Source organism: Entelurus aequoreus, linkage group LG21, assembly GCF_033978785.1.
Source record: "Entelurus aequoreus isolate RoL-2023_Sb linkage group LG21, RoL_Eaeq_v1.1, whole genome shotgun sequence".
Classification (NCBI taxonomy): Eukaryota; Metazoa; Chordata; class Actinopteri; order Syngnathiformes; family Syngnathidae; genus Entelurus; species Entelurus aequoreus.
The window spans coordinates 26,903,241-26,927,289 of NC_084751.1; the positions used below are offsets into that span (position 1 = coordinate 26,903,241).

The 24,049-nt window shown below is 39.5% G+C and overlaps 1 protein-coding gene across 17 annotated transcripts in view; it reads right to left on the reverse strand.

Moving 5' to 3' along the window:
- Positions 1-24,049, reverse strand: part of nedd4l (NEDD4 like E3 ubiquitin protein ligase) — a 107,793-nt gene that overhangs the window by 40,454 nt on the left and 43,290 nt on the right. For 4 of the 17 annotated variants that reach the window (XM_062031316.1, XM_062031313.1, XM_062031311.1 and 1 more), the window contains exons 1-6: positions 14,855-16,028; positions 8,309-8,359; positions 5,102-5,338; positions 3,577-3,731; positions 3,186-3,321; positions 2,376-2,564 (exon numbers count right to left, since the gene is read on the reverse strand). In XM_062031316.1, coding sequence (XP_061887300.1) covers positions 2,376-2,564; positions 3,186-3,321; positions 3,577-3,731; positions 5,102-5,338; positions 8,309-8,359; positions 14,855-15,919 — 1,833 coding nt within the window. In that variant the 5' untranslated portion in view covers positions 15,920-16,028. Of the gene's footprint in view, positions 1-2,375; positions 2,565-3,185; positions 3,322-3,576; positions 3,732-5,101; positions 5,339-8,308; positions 8,360-10,424; positions 10,464-10,554; positions 10,591-14,854; positions 16,029-24,049 lie in introns of those variants that run through there. The other 13 variants (XM_062031323.1, XM_062031325.1, XM_062031317.1 and 10 more) reach the window with 9 other exon arrangements.

Sequence of the window (24,049 nt, forward strand, 5' to 3'; positions counted from 1 at the left end):
ACTCTCAAAGGGTACCAACTTGTCAGAACCCGTCCTCGTTCTTCTACTATAAAGGTGAGAGGCATGATTTATGATCTACAATAATGTTTGACGAGCAATAAAACGAAGAAGCAGCTCATCAGTCAATCACGTCAACATTGGCATGCAAGCTTCAGATCACGGCGGCGCTATAAATAGTTTTTCTGCGTTAGCGTTTATAATAACATTATCACTAATACTTGGTTAATGTTAGAGTCACGATATGTAAATGGAATATTGTTGACTGTTTTTGGATGGTTATTGATTGGGTTCTATGGCCGGAATACAGGACCTCCCATTGGCTCCGCTGCAAATGGAAAATTAATTATTTTCCTAGTACCATATTTTTCGGTGTATAAATCGCACCGGAGTATAAGTCGCACATGCCGAAAATGCATAATAAAGAAGGAAAAAACATATATAAGTCGCACTGGAGTATAAGTCGCATTTTTTGGGGAAATTTATTTGATAAAACCCAACACCAAGAATAGACATTTGAAAGGCAATTTAAAATAAAGAATAGTGAACAACAGGCCGAATAAGTGTACGTTATATGAGGCATAAATAACCAACTGAGAACGTGCCTGGTATGTTAACGTAACATATTATGGTAAGAGTCATTCAAATATCTAGAACATATAGAACATGCTATACGTTTACCAAACAATCTGTCACTCCTAATCGCTAAATCCGATGAAATCTTATACGTCTATTATTTGATATTTTACGGTAATGTGTTAATAATTTCACACATAAGTCGCTCCTGAGTATAAGTTGCACCCCCGGCCAAACTATGTAAAAAACTGCGACTTATAGTCAGAAAAATACGGTGTTTAAAAAAAAAAGTTTTACCTGTTATAGTTTCACATTGTGCTTTAAATTAAAATGTGTTATATTTATTTACAATGACATTTAAGTAATCTAACTATATAACACTCAGTCTCAGCTTTAAAGGGGAACGGCGTGGCGAAGTTGGTAGAGTGGCTGTGCCAGCAATCGGAGTGTTGCTGGTTACTGGGGTTCAATTCCCACCTTCTACCTTCCTAGTCACGTCCGTTGTGTCCTTGGGCAAGACACTTCACCCTTTGCCTCTGATGGCTGCTGGTTAGCGCCTTGCATGGCAGCTCCCGCCATCAGTGTGTGAATGTGTGTGTGAATGGGTAAATGTGGAAATACTGTCAAAGCGCTTTGAGTACCTTGAAGGTAGAAAAGCGCTATACAAGTACAACCCATTTATCATTTATCATTTATAACTGCACTTTTTGGGGGAATTTTGCCTATCATTCCCGATCCTTTTGTAAAAGAAGAACACAAGTGTTTTTCTTTTTTCATCCATTCTAAACAGACACATTTATAATAACATTTACATATTCTGGTCATTTTAAGCATTAGATGGCGCATTAATTTCAAAAACGCATCACAGCGTTCGCTTTTTCCTTCAACATCATTGATTATTACTCACTGCAGACATCATCAGAGCCAACAAACATAATAAAACATCACTTTCTGTGCAATGTCTGCTGTCATTAGGATGCCGACTGATAGGATGTTCATATATTCCCATTTAGATGAAGAATGACTCATAATCCTCGCAAAGAAAAAACAGGGGTGGAACCAAGCGTCTTTTTGTGTATTTCTTGCCATTTCTGGGTCTAAATTAGATGCAAAAGTGTACCAACTCGTCAGAGTATGTCTTCATTCTTCTACCATCTAAGTGACGGGCATTATTTATGATCCAAAATAAACTTTCGAGATCCGATGCGTGAAAGCAGCTCACTGCAGTCGCTAATGTCAATATAGCAGCACAAGAGGTTAGTCTGATCACGGCGCCACTAAAAATAGTTCATCTGCGTTTGCGCTTATAATAACAATATAACTAATACTTTGATAATATTCAAGTCACGAAATGTAAACAGAGTATTGTTGGCGCTTTTTAAATGTATTTTAGACGGATTTATGGGTGGAAGAGAGGACCTCCCATTGACTCCGTTATAAGCGGACTTTTATATACAAGTTAGAATGCATTAAAAAAAAAAAAATCCTTCATCATGTCTTTCATAATGATTGTTCCTCTTTAATGACAAATGCCGAACGCACAAGCAATTACTTTTATCACCTATTTCAAATGTAAAAATAAATGAACAACTGCCAATATCAGATGAAAAACAGTTATACCCAAACTGTAGCCATTAAAAAAGACATTTTCAGTAACATTTCAATACTCCATCTAAACACTATTGATGAAGGCATAAAGCAAAGATTTTTTAAACATTACTTGTTATCATACTAGCGTAAAAATAAGTTAACCACTTTTCTGTAAGTTTGAGTTTAAAATAAGTACAATGTTAATGTCTCACCAGGGCCAAGCTGGGTCCCGCCACTTCTCCGTTAGTTTCGGGGGTGAGCGACAGCCTCACATTCAAGTCATCGGGGAACTCCTGGGAGACTGGTGTTGGCGGGGGTTGCGGCGTGAGCATGGGGGTCGAGCCGGAGAGGGACTGAGACAAGCTGTCATTTGGGTCTTCCTCTGTGATGAGCTCCCAAGACTACAGGAGATCCAAACATTAGAAAAATATTAATAATGTATTGACCAAAATATAAGATGACCCTCAATGTTAGACAACGACTATTTTTAAAGACCAAATTAATCATGTTGTAAATATCAGCAAAACAACAACTATTGGATTACATCAAAAATGTTTGCCTGAGTTTTTTCTGGCGCTTTAGCGTTGGCCGGGTCTAAAAATATAATACTACATCTCGCAGAATCCTCTGCACAGCGCAGGACCCCAGTTGAACGCTGTAAGTAGGAAGTGAAGTGTCGTAGTAGACGAGAGGAATTGTTTTTTTGTGGAAATTTCCTGAGAATGTCATCAAAATCGGTCCATAACTGTTTCAGTTATGTTGCTAACAAATTACTGTAAATGTGTTTATGCTAAACATTCCTGGCACTTCATTTTACACACTATGACATCTCTTTTTTTTTTGTACATATACCACAATAATTTCGTACCGTTGCCTTAATACCATGATACTATCAAGATTTTGATACCAGTTCATCCCTAATCATGGTTAATCTAAATTCTAAAATATGATTAATCTGATTAAATCATTCCACAGCCTATTTATTTTTGGTGTGTGTGTGTGCGTGTAGAATCTACTCTCACATTGTCAATCTCTCGTGGTTCAAGGTGCTCGTTCTCCAGGTCCTCGCTGATGTGACGTCTAGAGCGGAAAACGCGGTGTGCTTCTTGATGGATCTGCCGCTGACGATTGTCACTCTCAGTCTCTGAAATCACATCCCTTAGCGAGGGATACAAAAACAGGCGTTATGAGAGTAAATGCAAATAGGGTTGCACAAGGCTCATTAAAATACACAAAATCATCAGTATGACACCCTGCCAACAACTTGTCCATTTAGGAAAAATTATCCAATATGGTCAAAGGGTATTTATTATCTATTATAAATACTAATAGAAATGTGTTAATTGCTTGAACTAGTATAGTATATTCATATTTATATTATTGTAAAGACAAACAGAAGGCGATGAAACATACATGTTGGAGGGCCGTTTCCACTGTGTAGAGCGGGTGTTGTGGTTGACATAGTAGGTGCGTCCCAGATTGTCCACCTTCTCTTCCCAGCCGGGTGGAAGAGGCGGAAGCATCTGCTGGGGGCGCTGCGAGCCCGAGTCTGCAGAGTCATCCCACCCCTAAAATAAAAATAAAACAATGGTCACAACATGGCACAATTATTGGTACATTACGATTGCTCCTGTTGCAGTACATGTGGTCGACAATAGGGATGGGTGATATTGGCAAAAATATATATTACAATATATATTGCAGCCTCCTACGATAACGACATGTAATTTGATGTATTGTTTGGTATGTAAATGATAATAGAATATTTCAAAACGGGTTACAAAGGCTCCTAATTTTTATGCTGACGTAAGCCGTAACATATTGCGGATTTTTCAGTTATATTATTTTCTAAAAACTTTAACTAAATGACTTGCTAATTTACTGTTAATATCTGGTTACTTTCTGTTGTAACATGGTTATATAAACACTTATGTGAAAATGTAATAAGCACATATTTTTCTGTTTGGATACTTAACATAAGTTTTGGGCAATTCTATAAATTCGGGTGTCGATCCAATATCGAGTATGTACAGGGGCAGTATTGGTCATATGAATGCTGATATTGGTAATTAAAATTTTCAAGATTATTATTATTGATCACAATTCAAATAAGACAAAAAAACTGGATGGCAGGTTAACAATATCATTTAAATACTACAATTATTTCCTACTAATGGCTCTGATTTAAATCCTTTATTTTTTCCCTTAAAGTCCTCCTGTGTCCAGGGACTTACTCCCTAAGTTTGTAAACAATAACGATAAAATATTTTTTTGATAATTAAAAATATCGATCTAAGCACTGTCGTATCAACCAAATAATGATATTACACTTGGTATTGCTACCGTCGATATTTGTATACACACCTATTAGGAAATGTATCAATGGCAAAGTTATTTTGTTCATTTCCATTTCTCGTTTGATTAATTGATTTATTGACAGCCAAAGCCTATCTGAGAGCGCACACAGTTATGGCAAAATTTCGATTTGCTGTGTTCGAAACGCTGTTACGGCACTTATGTTGGATCTCAGAGGCTAAAGACTCATAAAACTCAGTGAGTTTGCAAAGAAAACAAGAAAGTCCACATTTAAATATGCATACTGTTTCTCAAACAAAGGAGCACAATTTGATGGTTCTTCCAGATCCTAATGTGGATTCTGGCAGCTGCAATGGTCATGGAAAATCATCAGATATCATTTAAAAAAAGAAGAATGACCCTGACTTCATCCTTTGTGAGGAAAATCTACTCTCACATTTCTTTGTCCAGAGCAGTTTGTTTTAAAGCTTATAGGAATTTGTCCGTTCATTCATTTCCCAATGTGAAAGGAAGTCAAAAACACCAAAACCTACCAGGTCATGATGAGCAAGCAACTGGAATGCCTGAGGTAAGGAGTCTGCAGTTGACGCTACATCAACAAAAACGATAGCAGGAAGCTTACCTCAGCCTCCTCTCTCATCTCTCCAGCTTCTTCCTCGGGTCCTCCTTGTTTGGGCAAATAGGCCATCTTTAGACGCAGGTAACCCTTCACCCTGGACTTATGACTGGGGAAAACAGAGCAAGTTTGAAAATATTGTGTCATTTGTGTTTTGTCGTCACATCTGAAAGAAACTAACCTTCTGGGGCGCAACAGGAAGTCCTTAAACGTATAAGGACGCTCCATGGTGGGATCCTCTGTCTGCAAATAAAGTAAGTGCATAATAAAACCCTTAAAAACTGGTTACAAAAACAAAAACAAGTGATGGTTCCTATTTCAAGGCTTGCAGCCGTCTGCGCAACCATCATGAAAACGTTACGCAACGCTTTCCTTCTCGTGTTACTTGTGGAAAAACAAACGCTATTTTGTAATTCTCAGCAGTCTGCCACTGTTTTCAGTCAGAGCCAAACCACTCTACACACTCCAACTACACTTTATACGGCTTTTTAGAGGTGTGAGAAGAGCAGAAAGATGATAACTGACAATGAATAAATGAACAGCTCGGACTTGTGGATAGTCTACAGATTTTCAATGCCACTAATATGCTAATTCCAAGAACAAATAGACGCTACATATAGGGCAAAAAACCCCAATTGATTTTAGAAGCAATGGAGGCAAAATAAATTTCACCATTGATTAAGTCGACTAGTTTGTGGAACAACATGATGACTAGGATGTATTTAATTTAATTGTTAAGATTGTATTTTTGAAAAAATAAAAATCTACTGTATGAGAAAAACACTTCCATTTGTATTTTATGCTATTTAAAGGCCTACTGAAACCCACTACTACCGACCACGCAGTCTGATAGTTTATATATCAATGATGAAATCTTAACATTGCAACACATGCCAATACGGCCGGGTTAACTTATAAAGTGACATTTAAAACTTCCCGGGAAATATCCGGCTGAAACGTCGCGGTATGATGACGTATGCGCGTGACGAAGTCAGAGTAACGGAAGTTATGGTACCCGTAGAATCCTATACAAAAAGCTCTGTTTTCATTTCATAATTCCACAGTATTCTGGACATCTTTTGCAATTTGTTTAATGAACAATGAAGGCTACAAAGAAGACAGTTGTAGGTGGGATCGGTGTATTAGCAGCGGACTACAGCAACACAACCAGGAGGACTTTGTTGGAGCGCTAGCCGCGCTAGCCGCGCTAGCCGCCGACCACACCTTGACTTCCTACGTCTCCGGACCGCCAAACGCATCGGGTGGAGTCCTTCGTCCTTCTGCCGATCGCTGGAACGCAGGTGAGCACGGGTGTTGATGAGTAGATGAGGGCTGGCTGGCGTAGGTGGAGAGCTAATGTTTTTAGCATAGCTCTGTGAGGTCCCGTTGCTAAGTTGCTAAGTTAGCTTCAATGGCGTCGTTAGCACAACATTGTTAACCTTCGCCAGCCTGGAAAGCATTAACCGTGTATTTACATGTCCACGGTTTAATAGTATTGTTGATTTTCTATCTATCCTTCCAGTCAGGGGTTTATTTTTTTGTTTCTATATGCAGTTAAAGCACGATGCCATCACGTTAGCTCGTAGCTAAAGCATTTCGCCGATGTATTGTCGTGGAGATAAAAGGCACTGAATGTCCATTTCGCGTTCTCGACTCTCATTTTCAAGAGGATATAGTATCCGAGGTGGTTTAAAATACAAATCCGTGATCCACAATAAAAAAAGGAGAGTGTGGAATCCAATGAGCCAGCTTGTGCCTAAGTTACGGTCAGAGCGAAAAAAGATACGTCCATCACTGTCTCTCAAGTCCTTCACTGTAACGTTCCTCATCTACGAATCTTTCATCCTCGCTCAAATTAATGGGGTAATCATCACTTTCTCGGTCCGAATCTCTCTCGCTCCATTGTAAACAATGGGGAATTGTGAGGAATACTAGCTCCTGTGACGTCACGCTACTTCCGGTACAGGCAAGGCTTTTTTTTTATCAGCGAGCAAAAGTTGCGAACTTTATCGTCGATTTTCTCTACTAAATCCTTTCAGCAAAAATATGGCAATATCGCGAAATGATCAAGTATGACACATAGAATGGATCTGCTATTCCCGTTTAAATTTAAAAAAATCATTTCAGTAGGCCTTTAATAGTAATAAATGGTAAATGGGTTATACTTGTATAGCGATTTTCTACCTTCAATAAACATTGATTGATTGAAGGTACTCAAAGCGCTTTGACACTATTTCCACATTCACCCATTCACACACACATTCGACATTACCTTAGGGCCTTGCATGGCAGCGGAAGCTGCCATGCAAGGCCCTAACCACAACTTATCAGGAGCAAGGGTGAAGTGTCTTGCTCAAGGACACAACGGACGTGACTAAAATGGCAGAAGCTGGGGATCAAACCAAGAACTCTCAAGTTGCTCGCACGCCGCTCAACCAACCAAGCCACGCCATCCCCAAACATAAAAATTTCAAAATCAGTATAAGAAAGTTCAGAATTGAAAGCAATTTGTCATAAAGCTAAATTGAATCGACCACTTCAAACTAAAATGGCCGAATTCCTTCCCCTTTTTCAGGCATGGCTTCCTAAGAGTTTTTTATGGGTGCCGTCACGACTACGATGCTTACCTAATTTCATGTCAATCAGATGCATCGTGACATGGGCACATTTTTTTCCTCAACTTTGAGGAGGGCACAAGTGAGTAAATTTTGCAGTTTTTGATTATGGTTAAGCCAGAAAATAGAACACTTATTTGCACACATTGCATTTCAAAAGAGCCCTAAATTAGGACCCTGTTCAGGTCCGGATAAAAAAAAAAAACTATTTAAATGAATTAATCTTTTGACATTCCAACAACTGGTTCATTACGAAACCACGCTCATGGAAACATAACCTGCTTTGAAATATTCTCTAATCTGTTTTAAATATCTACATCAAAAACTCACTATGTTATCGGTTTTAAAACCAGTTTTAGTAAAAATTCTGCACTTCTCCACTGGTCGTTTGTAAATTTTATCTAAGGTGTCATTTTTTCATGGTGTCTTGATGGTGAGCGTTGCCTCTGTTTACATTCTAAACTTGTCACCGTGTTACTAAAGTGGGAGCAACAAGAAGCTGCTTGTGTGTACTTTCTCACACCAGCAATGCTTACAGCATGCCAAAGGTTAAGCAGAATTACAGATAGAGGGAAAAAAAGGAAGAAAAAAAACTCACCGGTAAATGACTAAGAGGAACATCCACTTGTCCCAAGAAATCATCTCTGGTCTAGGAAAGAACAATAAAAAGGTTAGTATCTGCAGCTTTATTTCAGCTGTAATTTGGGGACTTACACTTACAACAGGGGTAGAGAGGGGAAAACCACAAATGATCAGTCAAGGTATATACAGTCATGGTCAAAAGTTTACATGCACTTGTAAAGAACACAATGTCATGGCTGTCTTGAGTTTCCAATACTTTCTACAACTCTTATTTTTTTTTGTGATAGAGTGATTGGAGCACATACTTGTCGTCACAAAAAACATTCATGAAGTTTGGTTCTTTTATGAGTTTATTATGGGTTTATTGAAAATGTGACCAAATCTACTGGGTCAAAAGTATACATACAGCAATGTTAATATTTGGTTACATGTCCCTTGGCAAGTTTCACTGCTTTTGGTAGCCATCCACAAGCTTCTGGCAAACTTCTGGCTGAATTTTTGACCACTCCTCTTGACACAATTGGTGCAGTTCAGCTAAATTTGTTAATTTTCTGACATGGACTTGTTTCTTCAGCATTGCCCACACGTTTAAGTCAGGACTTTGGGAAGGCCATTCTAAAACCTTAATTGTAGCCTGATTTAGCCATTCCTTTACTACTTTTGACATATGTTTGGGGTCATTGTCTTGTTGGAACACAACTGCGGCCAAAACCCAACCTCCGGGCTGATGATTTTAGGTTGTCCTGAAGAATTTGGAGGTAATCCTCCCTTTTCATTGTCCCATTTACTCTCTGTAAAGCACCAGTTCCATTGGTAGCAACACAGGCCCAGAGCATAATACTACCACCACCATTGATTGTAGGAATGGTGTTCCTGGGATTAAAGGCCTCACCGTTTCACCTCCAAACATATTGCTGGGTATTGTGGCCAAACAGCTCAATTTTTGTTTCATTTGACCACAGAACTTTCCTCCAAAAGGTCTTATCTTTGTCCATGTGATATCAGATGAAACAAAAATTGAGCTGTTTGGCCACAATACCCAGCAATATGTTTAGAGGAGAAAAGGTAGGGCCTTTAATCCCAGGAACTCCACGCCTACCGTCAAGCATGGTGGTGGTAGTATTATGCTCTGGGCCTGTTTTGCTGCCAATGGAACTGGTGCTGTACAGAGAGTAAATGGGACATTGAAAAAGGAGGATTAGCTCCAAATTCTTCAGGACAACCTAAAATCATCAGCCCGGAGGTTGGGTCTTGGGCGCAGTTGGGTGTTCCAACAGGACAATGACCCCAAACACACGTCAAAAGTGGTAAAGAAATGGCTAAATCAGGCTAGAATTAAGGTTTTAGAATGGCTTTCTCAAAGTCCTGACATAAACGTGTGGACAATGCTGAAGAAACAAGTTCATGTCAGAAAACACATTTAGCTGAACTGCACTATTTGTGTCAAGAGGAGTGGTCAAAAATTCAACCAGAAGCTTGCCAGAAGCTTGTGGATGGCTACCAAAAGCACCTTATTGCAGTGAAACTTGCCAAGGGACATGTAACCAAATATTAACATTGCTGTATGTATACTTTTGACCCAGCAGATTTGGTCACATTTTCAGAAGACACATAATAAATTCAGAAAAGAACCAAACTTCATGAATTTTTTTTGTGACCAACAAGTATGTGCCCCAATCACTCTATCACAAAAAAATAAGAGTGGTAGAAATTATTGGAAACTCAAGACAACCATGACATTATGTTCTTTACAAGTGTATGTAAACTTTTGACCATGACTGTATGTCAAGCGAAACACAGCAAAAGTTGTGTCAAAGACCAAAATAATTGATTTTACATTATGTCAAATCCAGAAATATTTTTTTGAGCACTCGTGGCCTACTACATAACAATGCTTAAAAATGTATTATTTATCAGGATCTTATATTGTGCCTATCAAATAATATGTTTGTACAAGTGTCCAGTCAGGTGTAGGTTTTGCTTTTAAACAGGCTATCAGGACCCATAAATCCAAAAAAGAAGAGCATCCAACATAAACAAGAAAGCCACATTAGCCCAACAGAGGAAGAGGGTTGTTGATGTGACAACAGGAAAGAAGCAGGAAAGGCGTGTGATTCAAATAAAAAGGAAACCTGTAGATTTGTCCATCCCTTTGCCATAATTAACGCAGACTGGAAAAAGGGGAAACAAGAGGAAATGAAAGCGGATGATTGCTCTGCACAACAGTCGCCCCCTCCTTCAGAGCGAAGGGGCAAAGATTACCTGTCCGATGTGGAAAAGCCCATTCTTGGGAGAGGCCTGTGTGTGGGACATGACTTATTTAGAAGGCAGCCTTCGTTAACATTGGTTTGTAGCGTTTGGCTGTTTCTTCGTCTGAACCGCAAACCACATTGCAAGTTTTGAAAATTGACTCTTAAAATACTGTTGAAACTCAGCTTGTACATTTTGCCCCAATTCTATCAAACGGTACAGTTCAGTTCAGTTTGTTTTAGATCGATAATTAGTAATCATGTAAACATTTCCACTGAGTGTGGAGGCTACAGATGGGTCTGATATGAAAGTATAGTATGGACCTAAATATTATACAACCCTGAATATAAATATTCAGATTTTCTCAAAGAAATAACTGGCATTATAAAGGATGCCATATTTCTCTTTTCAACACTTTGCTTGATTGATCACATGACTACTTCACTGTTTGCTAACTTGTCCAACCTTTAAGACACTTTTTTCCCCAGCGGGTCGCTGTGTTGGAACAGCTGCATCTCCCCAGGCCACTGATGTGTGAGTGACAGAAAGAAAAGCTTGGCCACCACTTGATGGTTTGCGTGTATAAATCTCTACATGCTAAACATGAAATTAATCGTCTTCAGACTTTTTTGTAGGCCAAAATCTATCCGTCCATCCTTTTTCACTTCAGGGGAGACACCAGACAATCGCAGGACACATAACCAAAGAACCATTCACAGCTACAAACAATTTAGAGTCTCTAATTGACATGCATATTTTGGGAAGCCGCAGTACCCACAAAAAACTGTACATAATGATGCACAAACAGAGATCTGAAACCAGATAACCTGACTGTGCGGCCTACATGCTAACTACCAGGCCACTGTGCAGCCCCTATGAAAAAATATGAATGTATGTCAATAAGGTAGTATGACAACATTATTTTCCTATAGTGATTTTAAAAGGAAAAAATCAATTCAAAAGCTCCATTCATATTATTTACCACTACTATTTTGGTTTGTTTCAGTTGAGTAAAACGTGCACTTCTTAGCATTACTATATTGTAAAGGGTGCCAAAAATATTTCACATCAACAAATCCTGTTTTTAGTACTCCTTTGTTCTTGGTGTTACCCTTTGGGCCAGTTATCGAGTTGGGTCGAGAGAGACTTCCGTGTTTAAGTGGGAATTGTATTATTAAAATTGTCTGAAACTAAACTGTATATGCACTAAATTATCCAAATTTGTATTTTCAGTCCAAGAGTCCCTGCACACTCTCTAATGTGACTATTGGCCATAGACCGGGTGCCTCCCATACATTGGGGGACACTTACTTCCTTTTAGCGTGAATAAATATATTGCTTTTCCGGTTTACCTCTGATGTCACACTAGCCTCTGTGGCTCCTCACAAATTACCAGCCTAGCTCTGTGGTACGTAATGTCCGCTGTAATATTGACACAGATTACATACTATGTGTCTAATGGCTATGCTGATGTTAAATAACAGACAGGATAAAGAAATGATCTTGGATTGCGTTACGAACATGATGCTACCAAGAATGTATTGAAGCGGATACAGCTCCGAAGCAAAGAAAGACTGGCGAGAGTTTTTTCAAATAAATTTCTGTTGGAGAATCATGGAAACAAAACTTTTGAATGTCTCCGAGTTCATTCGTATGGCTCTGTGGATTAAGGGAAAGAGTTTTAAATCCGAAGGAAAAGAAAGTTTTTGCCCTGACCGATACTGTTCTCCTTAAGGTTGCTATTTTTCTGGACTATACGAAGTTATTGTTAATCAGTTTGGAGTGCACAAATGCAGCATGAAGAGGTTTGTGTACGCTTTATTATTCGCCTTGTATACACCTGCTTACTTCTATTTTATCTCATTTGTCTTTCGTTTGGTAGTCCGAATTAAAACGGCATTCTACATTTCCTTTGCTACCTTCTTCAATAAAGCTCACGTTCCTTTTTTCCACCATCAATGCACTTCAAAATGTTCTGTTCTTTTTATTTTTGAAGCAATTAAACAACCATATATATCTATGAAATAAACAGTCTACAATTGTTGCCTACGTTTTTATTGAATAGTATCTGCTTCCGGGTTGTATCCTGCACATTGAGACTGTCACATGCACGATACAAAGGGTCCCTTCCAGAGCACACACCCACCCCCTTGAGAGATCTGGTTTCCAATCGCATAATCCAAGTTTGTTAGTCCAATTTTTCAAAAACCAAACACAATTGGATTAAGGTGTTTTCACAGGTTTTAGAATGCTTATTTGGAGCCTAACTATTTGAGAAATCAGACTAATTTAGCAGACACGCACTAAGTGAACGTTCCAATCAGTTTAGTAGGAGTATTCAGAGGGAATATGCCCGTTTTCTGGCATCTCACGTCAAACACCTTCAAGATGCTGCCTCAATATTTTAAAAGACTAACATGCAATCATAGCATAACACTTCAGCGCTAGAATCCATTGTTGACTCACAATTAAAGTGCAGTTATCTCAACAGAGATGTGTGAATATCTTACACTCCCAGAACCACCATTAAAAAGCATATCATTGTATCTGACTGTGTTTCCTAAACCAAGCGGAATGTCTTTAGTGACTCCCAAAATGGTGAATAATAAACTCCATCCTAACTAGGAGCGAGGAACAAAAGTAAGATGGAACACAGTCTTTAAGAGTGTTATGTTGCATCGTCCCGTCATATGTTGATTTTGTCATCGGAATCAACGAAACACTTGGTTGCCTAGAATACAAGCAATTGACTAATGCAGTTAGTACAGATTGGTCAACTTTAATGATTCAACCTCAACCTGGAAATTTAATTTCAAAACATAATAAACCAGACAATTTAGTCACGACAATAAACGATCTCGCACAAACAGGACCTTAGGGAGTCGCGGCTGTTTTGTGTGTGCCTTTACACAGGGAGCATTTTAAGCTGAGGGTATGCGAATGCACTAGGCTATAATTGCAGAGTCATCAAAGGGTCACAGTTGAGCCATGCAGCTGCCTCCAAGGGCCAGGTTACACTCAGGGTTGGGAGGGTGTCATGAATGACCAAGAGCTTGAGGGATGAGGGCTGAAAGGGGCAGCGGCATATGGCTTGTTAGCGACTGGAACACTAAAAATGATATCTCTACATAACTACATAATTTAGTTTATTTTGTGTCCTTTGTTAGAACGTGTACATTTCTCTCTGATTATTAACCCTGAATACATCTCGGAGTTCAAATTCCAGATGTATACATTGCAATAGAAGAATTACTTGTCCTGTATTTTTAAGTCTTATGACACCTATTTTACTGCAATTAGTTTATCGACGATTTGTCTGGGCCTTTAGTTGGCCAGCTCAAATGTATTCTTCAGATTTCAAAGATATTTTTCCCCATCAACGACACACTATTACTGGACCCTAAATTAATCAGGAAACCACAGGGCCCTCCTCAGGTAAAAATAACAATATTAGAAATAATTGGCAAATGTCCAGGCAGGGCATAGTGGGTCTTGCAGTAGGCATATGCAGGGTTTCCGCAGACTTTAAAAAAGCCCACTGCGGGATTTGGGGAAGACATGTCATTACAGCCTATTCAAGGGTTGCTGCGTGACAAATGGAATTCCCTGGTGTAGGGGCATGACCTGAGTTGGGATGCAGATGGATTATAGTTTAAAAACTGGAAACAAATACATCCACCTACACAACTACTGTATATATAAAAAATAAAATCCAAAGTACAACGAGGAATTACGCATATCTTAAAATCTTGATTTTCCTTGGTCAGGGATCTTAACCCCCATGAAAACAGATCATATAAAATATAATCCAGGAGCATTCTAGCATAGAACCAGAAAATACATACAGCCAGCTTGCTTTCAAAATCAGGCAGACACACTTGAGGAAGTCTAAAGATAGAAACAGTTTAAAAGATCACCAGCCACTGTTGAGCGTACCAGCAAATATTAATGTTATCTGTGAAACTGACAACAACCAGTGTGTACAGAAAATTTACCACCAATGATTGTTGTTGAATTCACCTCTGTGTGAAATTTCAGATCCTTGCGGTTGTATAGTGTAACAAATGTTTTAGCCCACTAGAATGTCATCACCAATCTTGCAGAATGCTCCGCATCCGTGGGAATATTGAAGTGAAACACCAGCTGTTTTGCAAATGTCAGTATATGGAAAATAAATACATCCCTCATGAGTTGTGCAATTCATACCAAAATTAACTATGCTTCTGAATGTGTTTATCTTTACAGACAACTGTTCTCTATGCATGCACAAAATCCTAAATTAATGAAATACATTTTTCCAAAAAATCATTACCTCTGGATTATTTGTTGTGGATTTACTGCCAAAGACCAGGTCTGGATCTCCACCTCCACCCGGAGTAAAGTAAATCTTAAAATGGGGTTGCCTTTGCGGGGTATCGCCACTAATTTTAAAAGTACAACCATTCGATCTAGCCTCCGTTCTGATATTCTCCTCTACTGCTTTGCTGTCTTGGCTAGCTGTCTGGCTGACTGGTTCGTCCTCTGAATAATTTTCTACCAAAACCGGAGATGAGCCTCCCTCCAGCCGAATTCTAGGGTAGCGGGACATATGGCCACTGCCTGATCGAGCAAATCCAACGTTGGTGCGCTCATCTTGGAACATGTCTGACTGCTGCCTGCTCTGGTTCAGCTCTTGGTTCTGTTGAAGCTGAAACACAAGTCGCTGTGTTCCACTATTACAACTGGGTGACTGCTGCTGTACAGTCCATCCAGAACTGCCGTGCGGAGAAATCCGGAGATGTTGTATGTCAGAACCATCGGTTGAGTTCCTCCGAATACGAATTCCGCCAACACTTATACCAGGCTGGCTTCTGTGGTACATGGTATGTCCATTAGAACCGATGCTGAAGACCCTGCGCTTTGGCAAGTTTGGTTCAGTCACAAATGTTTGCAAATTGTTGAGAGAATCTGGGCTATAGTATGGCGGAGGAGGTTGGCGTGGAACATTTGCTTTATTTGATACTTCGGTGTAAGTAGGCACAGGTCCCGCAGGAGAATAGCAGGGTGGTGGGTCACTACAATCTTCGTTACTTGCCCCGGAGCGCTGTAGTGAGATGTGCATGGAGGAGCTTTTTGTGGGCCGCTGCTCTGCGTAGGTTGCAAGATGAGGTATGAACATAGAAGAGCTGCGTTTAAGCGATGTCTCTGGGCGTGAGCCAAAAGTCCTTGGAGAAACAGTCTGTTCCACAGGCTCCTGAGAAGGAGTTAATGCAAAAGGTGGTTGATGAAGTGCTGTGGCTACATCATTGTCTCCCTGCTGCTCCTCTGTGTCTCCTTCCAGTATCTCCGGGGCTGTGTTGCTGCGGTTGGAGCCAAAGTACAAACGCAAACGTGCCATTTTCACTTCCGTACCACAAGCCTATGTTCCCTCCAGAGGACAGTTCGTCCGTCTGACTCCTGCCTCCAAGAGTCACGTACTTCGCTCTTTTGCTTGTCCTGATGACTGATCCCCAGTTTTCCTCCTCTCTCACTAACCCCCCCACCCCCCACCCCTCAATAGGTCCCACCCACCTCAAATCCCTTCCACAACTTTCTTTCCACAAGTATTGGGGAAAAAAAGAAAGTCCCACTACAAAAACTAGGTCAACTGTTGGTAAACTAACAATTTTGAGGAATGACGGCTAAAAAGATAAAAACAAATTAAAAACAGGTCTCTGTAAGCGCTCAGTGCTACCATGCACTAGCGACAGACAGCAGAAATAGCCCGAGCCCAGTGACAGCCCAGCATTCCTGACATGATTGGATAAGGGCGGCCAGCGTTTCTGGTTTCCAGGGTGACAGTGGGGTTGCCTGTCACGTCACGTGACTACAAATACAGCCTCCTTGTCAACATGTGCTGGTACGATGCAATGCTACCCCCAAGTGCCAAATGTTATGAAGGGGTTAAGCCTAACGGGGCCACATAGTGCTTTCTTTCTTTTACTGGATGACCCACCAAAGAAATTGCTCTGGCTGGGGAGATATTCGAGGACATAAGCATAAATGATGCTTTTGCTGTCTACAATGCTGAAATCAGCCGCAGATGCTTAAGCACTTCGGTAGCCGCAGATGCTTAAGCACTTGCAGTGTACTTGTGAGTTGTGACAGATAAACATGATACACCACTGAATCAGCAAAAGAAATTGCACTTTTATTGTCCTTTACACTTTGGGCCAAAATGACTAAGAGAGCTTTTACAAACCAAGCACATAATCGACCGAGCTCTCTGTAGATTGCTTGGCATTTGAAAGCCACATTGTAGTAAAAATCAGCGTGACTGTTTTGGCAAGAGTTTTGGCCTGCAATGCGTCACCTACTGTGTCACAAAAAGGAAAGCAGACAACCAAGACACTTGAATTCCAAATAGTGGGCTAGAGGGCATTTTGAGAAAGGAAATACTGTGTCAGAGAAACAGAAGAGGAGTCATGGTGGAGACAATGCACATAGTGTTAAAAGTACTGTCAATGCAAATTTGTGTGCAAGCAATGACATAACCAGTAACAATGTACAACAATGTATTTTTTTTTTATTTTTTTTTTACATACTTTTGGCTTCTTTAAATTTTGTTCAGACACAAATTTGGAAGTACTCAAATTTTCAAATTTAAAAATAAAATCTCACCACACAACATATATTCCTGTGTTCTTATTGTTCTTATCGTGGTGGGTGTACTCGGGCATGTCAATGAAAACATGATGGTATCAATGGAACAGCGTACATTTCCAGACAAATAAAATATAAAAGCCCCTCCTCAGACAAATAAGGAGAGGAACAGGCTTCAGGCTTCCTTAAGCTCTGCTTTCATGTGTCACACTGCTTCCACTGCAATGAAACTCTCACTTGTGGGGGGGGAAAATGTGAGCTGCCCTTTTTTGGAAGGCTGCATGCCAGCAACTCTCCTTCTACGCTATTGGTGTCCAATGTGCACACATTGTATGTATGGATGGATTACAGGTGTGTGATTTGTATGGCACTAACTGCATTAACAAAACCACAAGAAGAGTTAGTGTTTACCATCTCTCTGAAATGACACTACAGCCAGGAACATAAATTGTATCCTGGGATGCATCCACTAATGGTTTGACCAAACGTCATAGTGATATTCCAGGTTCTAAAGTTACTGAGAAACCATGAGAAATAAATCAGGGACGGCGTGGCGAAGTTGGTAGAGTGGCTGTGCCAGCAATCGGAGTGTTGCTGGTTACTGGGGTTCAATTCCCACCTTCTACCTTCCTAGTCACGTCCGTTGTGTCCTTGGGCAAGACACTTCACCCTTTGCCTCTGATGGCTGCTGGTTAGCGCCTTGCATGGCAGCTCCCGCCATCAGTGTGTGAATGTGTGTGTGAATGGGTAAATGTGGAAATACTGTCAAAGCGCTTTGAGTACCTTGAAGGTAGAAAAGCGCTATACAAGTATAACCCATTTATCATTTATTTATTTATTTATAAATCCTACACCTGCTTCCCAGTATGAGCACTAGTACAGCAAAACCACTTTGCTCTCCTATGTCTCGGGTCATTGGCCCTGCTTACACTGCACACCAAATCATTTTTTTTTGCCCTCAAGTGACACAGATCAGATTTTGCCAGTATAAACGCTCCAAAGTGCTTCAAATCTGATCTTTTCGCATCAGATTCAGGCCACATCAGGGGGTAGCCCGAATCTGATTAGAATCTGATCTTTTCAAATGTGACTTCAGTCTAAACGCAATGCAACCTGAATGCGACCCGTATGTGACTTTTTCGTCAGCTTTGGGCGAGGTTCGTCACAGCTTGCCAGCGGAAGTAAATACTTAATGACAACATCCTGTTTTGGTGAGCAAAGTCTATTTTCGAAGGCTGACTTTTCGGTGCATCACTAGTCGCTAGTGCACAAATAGTAGGCTGTATGTATTCTATGAATATATATTTAGTTTTCAAAGAAATAGCGATTGTTGAAGGACCGGACTTGACGCTGTGGCGTATTTGCTTACATGTGAGTTCAACAAATAAAGCGAACGTAGATTCATGCTGATTTTCATGCCTCCTCTACTTAACAGTCATAAAAAGATTAGAACCCTCCCAAAAATATTACACTATATATACATACATTCATACATTATATTACTTTAATTTATTTTCACGTCAAAAAAACCCCACTTATTTTTAAGGTGTGTCGACCATATCTATGGTGGCGACTTATATTTGTTTGTGTTGTAGTAGTAGCGACATCCTTGTTCATTCACGGAATCCATTCAACTTCATTTGATTTCACTTTATCGAACTGCGAATGCAAGTTACCTTGAGACCACATTGGGGCCTGTGCGTATTTACACTGGAATCTGATAAAGATCACATTTTACTTGCAGTGTAAACAGCCAGCTGGAAAAAATCAGATTAAAAAACAAAAATTCTGATTTGGGCCACTTTGACCTGCAGTGTACACGTAGCCAAAATGGCTAAGACCAGGGGTCTAAGTTCATTGTGTTCTTCATGGTGATTTGAAACTGCACCATTTTTTTCCTCAGAATTTTCAACTAACTAGAAGTGTTTTGCCAAGAGGATTATTTGTAATATGTATATTTTCAGAATGTGCTTGTTCTATTTTTGGCCAAAGTAAGACAAAGTAAGCAATTTCGAAGTTGTCTTTATTTTTAAATTATTATACCATGATTATGCCCGCATGGGAATAGATGTTTCTCCTTGCGGCTCCTGAGCTTAAATGAGTTTAACACCCCTGGTTTAGACAAATTAGAGAGGCGTGAGTTAGTGTATTAATCATCAAGTGTGAGGTTATTATCTGCTCCAACTCTTGAGATTGCATCTTGTTCTTATGGCAACGACAGTAGGCTTAACTTCACAAGTCAATGAAACTTGTGTTTTCCTTGATATTGTTCTTATAAAATGGCACAGACGGATGATTTTTGTTATTACTGGCAAAACAAGATAGAAATTCTGAAAACCAGTGTTATTAAATCTGGCAAGGCCTTAAGGGGCCTACTGAAACCCACTACTACCGACCACGCAGTCTGATAGTTTATATATCAATGATGAAATCTTAACATTGCAACACATGCCAATACGGCCGGGTTAACTTATAAAGCGCAATTTTAAATTTCCCGCTAAACTTCCGGTTGAAAACGCCTTTGGATGATGACGTATGCACGTGACGTAGCCAGTGAAACAGAAGTATCGGTACCTCATTGAAAACAATACAAAATAGCTCTGTTTTCATCTCATAATTCCACAGTATTCTGGACATCTGCGTTGGTGAATCTTTTGCAATTTGTTTAATGAACAATGGAGACTGCAAAGAAGAAAGTTGTAGGTGGGATCGGTGTATTAGCGGCTGGCTGTAGCAACACAACCAGGAGGATTTACTTGGATAGCAGACGTGCTAGCCGACGCTAGCCGCCAACCGCACGGATGATCGGGTGAAGTTCTTCGTCACGCCGTCGATCGCTGGAACGCAGGTGAGCACGGGTGTTGATGAGCAGATGAGGGCTGGTTGGCGTAGGTGGAGCGCTAATGTTTTTATCATAGCTCTGTGAGGTCCCATTATACTAAGTTAGCTTCAATGGCGTCGTTAGCAACAGCATTTTTAAGCTTCGCCAAGCTGGAAAGCATTAACCGTGTATTTACATGTTCATGGTTTAATAGTATTGTTGATTTTCTGTCTATCCTTCCAGTCTGGGGTTTATGTATTTTGTTTCTATCTGCATTTGAGCCAGATGCTATCACGTTAGCTCCCTAGCTAAGTTAGCTTCAATGGCGTCGTTAGCAACAGCATTGTTAACCTTCGCCAGGCTGGAAAGCAGTAACCGTGTATTTACATGTCCATGGTTTAATAGTATTGTTGATCTTCTGTCTATCCTTCCAGTCAGGGATTTATTTATTTTGTTTCTATATGCAGTTAAGCACGATGCTATCACGTTAGCTCCGTAGTTAAAGTGTTTCATCGATGTATTGTCGTGGAGATAAAAGTCACTGTGAATGTCCATTTCGCGTTCTCGACTCTCATTTTCAAGAGGATATAGTATCCGAGGTGGTTTAAAATACAAATCCGTGATCCACAATAGAAAAAGGAGAGAGCGTGGAATCCAATGAGCAAGCTTGTACCTAAGTTACGGTCAGAGCGAAAAAAGATATGTCTTGCACTGCATTCTAGTCCGTCACTCTAACGTTCCTCATCCACGAATCTTTCATCCTCGCTCAAATTAATGGGGTAATCGTCGCTTTCTCGGTCCGAATCACTCTAGCTGCATTGAAAACAATAGGAAAATATGAGGAGATGATCAACTGACTACGTCACGCTACTTCCGGTAGGGGCAAGGCTTTTTTTTTATCAGAGACCAAAAGTTGTGAACTTTATCGTCGTTGTTCTATACTAAATTGCTTTCAGCAAAAATATGGCAATATCGCGAAATGATCAAGTATGACACATAGAATGGATCTGCTATCCCCGTTTAAATAAAAAAAATTCATTTCAGTAGGCCTTTAACTTCAAGTGGATGAATAATGACTCCTGTGGTAAAACAAACTAAATATAGTAAACTGGTTCCAGAGGGCTACATGAGCAGCATTTTTACAATGATCAGTTTTCATCAAATTACATTTGGGTGATATTAAATCATAAAAGAGTCATAGCACTACTGGAAAAACCATCATGGACATGTGCAATGGAAAAAAAGACTGTTTTATACAGATAATTACAAAAACATGGGAGGAAAAGGAATAATTACATGGCAAATGGATTTAGGTTGGTCTTGATCTGGATAAGAAACCACTTAAACAACACGAAGCAATACGTGAAGCGAGGTGAACACACCTCTATAACACTGAATATATGCTGTGGCGTACTCCAAGGATCAATACAGGAACCAAAATTGTTCAGTCTCTATGTAAACAACATATGTGAAGTTACAAAACACTTGAAGTTAATATCATTTGCAGACGATTCAACTGTGTTTTGTTTCTGGGGAGAACACACAGAAGCTAATACAAATATAAACAAGAAATTAATAAATTAAAATGATGGTTTGACAAAATCGCAGTAAAACTAAAATAACGCTATTCAGTAACAGAAGAAGAGAAGGTCAAATAAATACAAATAGGCAGAGTGAAATCAAATTTTTGGGTGTAATAATTGATGATAAAATGAACTGGAAATCTCATATGAAAAATATACAACATAAAGTGGCAAGAAATAATTAAATATTGAATAAAGCAAAAAAACAAAAACAAAAAAAAAATCAATCCATATTCTCTAATGCTGGCTAGTGTTACTATATCGGAGTTATTGTGTAGAAATATAGGAAAATATCTACAAATGTACGCTTCAGTCACTAACCGTGTTACAAAAAAAGGTCAGAATAATGCATATTATTGGATATAAAGAACATTCAAACCATTTAATTATTCAATGAAAAATACTGAAATTCAACGATATAGGTAATTTGCAAACAGCCAAAATTACGCACAAAGCAAACTATAACCTGACTCTCGCCAGATCCTTGTAGTTCGCTGAGCTCCACACAAGGATCTGGGCTCGAGGGCAACTCCTTCAAGATAACAAAAAATATCAAACCAATCAGGATCGCCAGGCGGGATTTCATAGATGTGACGTAGCGCCGAAGCGACTGTTTGGTTCAAACAACAATGGCGGCACGCACGCAGTGAGGAGTCGTGTGCTGACATTGATTCTGCTATTGCAACAGTTTTGCGACATCGATCGTCTACTGACATTGCTGTGTTGTTTAAATAAAAGTTCTCTAACTTTTCGCTCTGTCGTTATCCAATATGTCGGCTGTTCTGTTTTGGATTGCTCATCAGCGTAACGGGTTGATTTCGATGTGAGTGGTTGAAGTAGCACGTCCTTCAAGATAACGGACAAGTGGTTTATCCAATCACATACAGTGATTTTTTTTACAAGGCCCCGCCTTCTGAAATACATCTCCTATTGAGAAGTCCCAGATCCTTGTGTGGAGCTCAGCGAACTACAAGGATCTGGCGAGAGTCAAGTTAGAGAAATACAACCTCAGAGAAAAATGTAACTTAAAAAATTTGTATGCCCGTCCATCACTTAAAACCTTTAGTATATCTGCATGTGGAATTAAATTATATAATGGATTAAGTAAAGAAATCAAACAATGTACTTATATGATTCTGTTTAAAAAACTGTTCAAACTTAAAGTGTTTAAAATACACAGAAGAAGAATCACTAAAAACATCTTATTCATCTCACTACATGAAATACAACTTAATTCACTATTATATGTTATTATTTTTTAGAATTTTATTAAAATATAAAATGCATTCCATAAAATATTTGATATATACCTATATTTTTTGGTTGGAAGAAACCAGAAATTATGAAGCAAGATTCGTTTCATGAAGTCTTTCGCGCTTTGGGAACCCAGCGAACAGGAAACAGGAAATGTCACTGAGCAATGGGAGGGACACGCTCACAGCCAATCACATACCACTACCAACTATAATTACACCTTTCTTGCTGTTTGGCTCACAGTCCCAGACCATAGTCAAGGAGCGCGAGGGAGACGTTCCCTCCTTGGCCGATGTTTTCGGGTCGGAACGACGAGGCCGCGGACTCGTGACTATTTGGTCGCTTTATTCTTATTTCCTCAGGGCAAAACCAGACACATTCGCCAGTCGCCACTACTGCTGTGCATGCTTAGCTTGCTCTCTCTTCATTCTTCCACTCAGTCACTGACTTCACTTACCCTACAGTACACACTGCCATTCTTAAAGGAGCACACACACCCACACTACTCTCAACACCAGTGTGGTTGCGCCGTCTTACTGTCTTGCTGTGGATTCACTGCATGGAGTGAGAAGAGAAACTGTAATATCTTGATATGTCAACTCAATATCAGAAACTGTCTTTAATTTTGTTGGTTTTATTGCAGATGTGCGGCAACATCCTGACACAATGTGTCCGTTTAATGAGTAGCTTCTCAAACTAGTCTGCGTAATGTTCAATAGCTTATACACTACTGCCATCTAGTGTCTTAAATCTGCAACGACCTTCAAATCTACTTTAATTATTTTATTACATTAGCCGCGCTCATCTTACCAGACACCTTCTCCACTGATAAAATAGCACCCTTGGTAAGTTGGAAATTGTTTGACTGTATTTATTGGCAGGCTTAAATAAGTCATAAAAGTATCAATAATTATCGATAACGATGAATATAAAAAAACTAGAGATGTCCGATAATGGCTTTTTTGCCGATATTCGATATTTCAATATTGTCCAACTCTTAATTACCGATTCCGATATCAACAGATACCGATACAGTCGTGGAATTAACACATTATTATGCCTAATTTTGTTGTGATGCCCCGCTGGATGCATTAAACAATGTAACAAGGTTTTCCAAAATAAATCAACTCAAGTTATGGAAAAAAATGCCAACATGGCACTACCATATTTATTATTAAAGTCATGAAGTGCATTATTTTTTTTAACATGCCTCAAAACAGCAGCTTGG